General features: G+C 48.0%; 1 protein-coding gene across 1 annotated transcript; it reads right to left on the bottom strand.

Moving 5' to 3' along the window:
• Window positions 1-283: 283 nt before the first annotated feature.
• On the bottom strand, window positions 284-3,418 carry pou3f3b (POU class 3 homeobox 3b). Its single transcript, XM_086148436.1, has 2 exons — window positions 1,969-3,418; window positions 284-1,593 (listed from the first exon to the last, which is right to left on the bottom strand). Exons 1-2 carry the CDS (start codon window positions 3,205-3,207, stop codon window positions 1,495-1,497), a joined length of 1,338 nt encoding a protein of 445 aa, XP_086004562.1. The 5' UTR covers window positions 3,208-3,418; the 3' UTR covers window positions 284-1,494.
• Window positions 3,419-3,664: the final 246 nt, after the last annotated feature.

The raw sequence follows: 3,664 nt of genomic DNA, 5'->3' as shown, positions 1-3,664 counted from the left end.
TTTATATAAGTACACAAAAGCGACATTTTTGTAGTTTTTTTTAAAGGTGGAGTTATTTCATTTCCCAGGCCATATAAAGCACAGCCTTTCTGCATTTTACGATCATCTCTGAGACGAAATAGTCCACCGGTTTCACCATTAGCTGCAGCACCCGTGCACGCAGAGAGGAAATAATATTAAGAGGAAAGTGGAAATAAATAAACAGCACGTTTGATTGCTTTCCCCACGGGCAAGGAGACCCTCGGGTGGAAACACACATCCTCGAAACACCAGATGACTGCGGTTCATTCTAACAAATTTATTGTGTCTCAATCAGCTCGTACGGAACCACTACTGAAATTAAATTACAATCAAATGATCACATCAAAATATACCCTTATTACCTAACAACGGTCAGCTTATGATGATTTGTGCTCCTTCAGAAACGATAATAAAAATTAGAAAAACAACCAAAAAATAAGGGCGACAACAGAACCATAAAGAATTTTGAAAAAAAAATGGGAGGGGGGTCGAGGGAAGCATCTTACACAAGTTCTTGGAAAAAAAAAGGGAGGGTGGGGGGGAATAAATTACCGTTTGGAATAATTCATATGTATTCCGAATAAAATATTAAAACAAATCATTCTGATGAAAAATATAAAGTAAATAATGCAGATCAGTATCTGATCTAGTGATCTATATTGCCGGCTTTACAGAGTTTTGTTTATTAAAACCTACCAAAGAACACTGCTTAGAAAGGGCAGCATTAATAGAATATCCACAGCACCCACTCAGTCACACTTGGCAACAGATTTTCTGTTTGTTTGTTTTTTTTTTGTCTTTTTTTTATTCCTTTTCTTTCTCAAATAAGTGCAGCTGAAGTCTTTTTTCCTCAAATGTCTTATGCTCTATTTGTCGGGAAACAAACAAAACAAAAAAATGGAGAGAGAGAGAGACAGCGGGAGGGAGAGAGAGAGAATCCACTCGCTGCGTCAAAGTCCATTAAATAATAGAAAAATAAAAACGCCCGTGTGAAAAGAAAGAAGGTTGATCTTTGAGATCAGGCGGTGGGGAGTTGGGTTGAGGTGGGGGTGGGTGGTTGTCGGGGGGGGTCGTGGATGGGTGGATGGGGGGTGGCAGTCCTCTTCCTGGTGGGTTTTAGGGGCTCATGAGGGCCTCAGTGTGGAATAAAAAAATCCCTAATCCTCCTTGTAAAACCACGAAGTCCTGCTCGGAAATAGAAAATAAAACAGTAATGGCGATGGAAGGATGGGACTCCACTTGGTTTTTGTTGCCCCTCCGTTGTCGTGTCCATTTTCTTAATATACAAAAAAAAAACGAAAAAAAAAAAGAAAAAAAAAACGGTCCTTTGTTTTCCTCCATCAAACATAGCGTGATGACGAGGGGGAGGTGGGTGAGATATATATTTTTGAGGGAGCAGGAGAGGAAGAAGATATATATATATATAAAAGAGGGGGGATAAAAACAATACTTGGGGGTTTCTCTCGGTGTGTTTCAATGCGCCAAAATTACCTGGTGGAATGAACTTGTAGTTGTCACCCTCTGGTCGCTCGCCTCACTTGCATCTTTTAAGTAATCTACTAAAAAATGCCCCTGAAAGAAAAAAGCAGAAGGAACCTTTTAGGTTAAGACATTTTTAGGGCCTGGAAGAAGGTGCGGTTGGGAGGAAGAAAAAAATGAGGGGGGGGATGTTCGCTGTGTTTTTTTTCTCTTTTTTTCTCTTTCTCTTTTTCTGGTGAAAAATAGATAACACATTTGCAGTCTCATTCATATTCCCTCACAATCACAGTATCAAAAAAAAGGAAAAAAAAATTGTGGCTATCTCGGCGATAGTCTGTTGTGTTTGTAATCAGTTTGTTTTTAATTTTTTTTTCTTTTTTGGATATAAAATATTCTGCTGTGCTGTTTCTATGTCTCACTGAACATTCTTTTGCAGTCCATGGAGGGGGGCGGTGTTTCTGCACTCACATTGCCGACCTGAGAGTACACATCCTCCGGCGTCTGCGCCACTCCCGGGGGCGTCATCCGCTTTTCCTTCTGTCTCCTATTGCAAAACCACACTCTAACCACCTCTTTCTCCAGCTGCAAGTTGTCCGCCAGGGAGCTGATCTCCTGGGCCGAGGGTTTGGGACATTTGAGGAAGTGGCTCTCCAAAGCCCCCTTGACGCTCACTTCGATGGACGTGCGCTTCTTCCGCTTCCTCCCCTGCGCCGCGATCTTGTCGATGCTGGTGGGGCTGCCGGTGGACGAGTCGGCCTCCTCCAGCCACTTGTTCAACAAAGGCTTCAGCTTGCACATGTTCTTGAAGCTGAGCTGCAGAGCTTCGAACCTGCAGATGGTCGTCTGAGAGAAAACGTTCCCGTACAGGGTGCCCAGGGCCAGGCCGACGTCCGCCTGCGTGAAGCCCAGCTTGATCCTCCGCTGCTTGAACTGCTTGGCGAACTGCTCCAGGTCGTCCGAGGTCGGCGTGTCGTCGTCCGAGTGCGGGTCGTGGCTGCCGACGCCGCCGTGGTGCTGGTGATGCGGGTGCTGGTGGTGATGGTGGTGGTGGTGGCTGCCGTGGTCCAGGTCCGGGGTGTCCCCTCTCACCAAGCCCGGGTGCACCAGGCTCTGGCTGCCCGGGCTCAGCATGCCGTTGACGGTGAAGCCCCCCGGTTGCGAGTAGATCAGCGACTGCTGCTGCTGCCCCCCGGAAATGGAGTTAATGTGAGCCGCGGTCGTGCTCCCCCACGCCCCGGCGTGAGTCTGGTGCGGGGTTAAGTGCGGGGGCCGGTGGTGCAGCGCCGTGCCCGTGTGCAGATCGTCTCTGCCGGGGTTTTTCACGTCCTGCTGCTGCTGTTGCTGCTGCTGCTGCTGCTGCTGCTGCGGGCTGCCCGTCATCCCGACGGGACTCGACGACCAGGGCGATCCGGCTTCGGCTGCGGCGACGGCGGCCGCGGCGGCTGCGGCGGCGGCGTGCGGCAGGGACGTCACCCACTGGTGGGCATGGCTCAGCATGTGTCCCCCGTTGCTCGCTGCCATGGCGCCTTGCATAAAGTCACTCTGAACCATCTTGACCGAGGGGTCCCCCCTGTAGACCCCGGACCCCGAGGTAACGGCAGCGCTGCCCGGCTGCATGCCGCCGCCTCCGGAGTCAGAGTGCACGATGGAGCCGGACGATAAGATGCTATTGCTGGGCAGATAAGGATTGGAAGCCGCGGTGGCCATTCCGTCAACCCTTATGAATATGTTTGTGGATAACCCCCCTCCCTTTTCTTTCTTTTTTTTTTTTTTTTTTTTTTTTTTTTTGCAGTCACTTCTTTCGAGCAGGCAAATTGTATCTCATGAATTATTCAAACTTTAAAAGTACGGCTGTTTTTTTGGCAAATAACCATATGCGTGCGTCAAGAAAAAAAAAAAAGCCTGGAAAAAACGGCGTCAGAAAACAGAGTAAGGTCCGCGGGTATTTACAACATTCAAGTTCACACACTTCTGCATGGAGGACGGTGAGTAGAATCCCAGCTTCTCAAAAGTCCTTTGAAACCATGTGCAATTCGTTTGCAAAGTTTTTTGCACGGGGGCGAAAATGTGAACATTAAAATTCAAATAGGTGGAGGGAGAGCGGGAGAGGGAGGGAGAGGAAAAGAAGAAGAAGAAGAAGCAACAAAAATGCCTTGTCCCAAAC

This window comes from Fistularia commersonii, chromosome 6, assembly GCF_037954325.1.
Source record: "Fistularia commersonii isolate RoL2024-O1a breed Wild chromosome 6, RoL_Fcom_v1.0, whole genome shotgun sequence".
In the NCBI taxonomy this organism is placed as follows: Eukaryota; Metazoa; Chordata; class Actinopteri; order Syngnathiformes; family Fistulariidae; genus Fistularia; species Fistularia commersonii.
The sequence above is the reverse complement of the archived record's forward strand: the minus strand, read 5'-3'. Positions and strand labels throughout refer to the sequence as shown.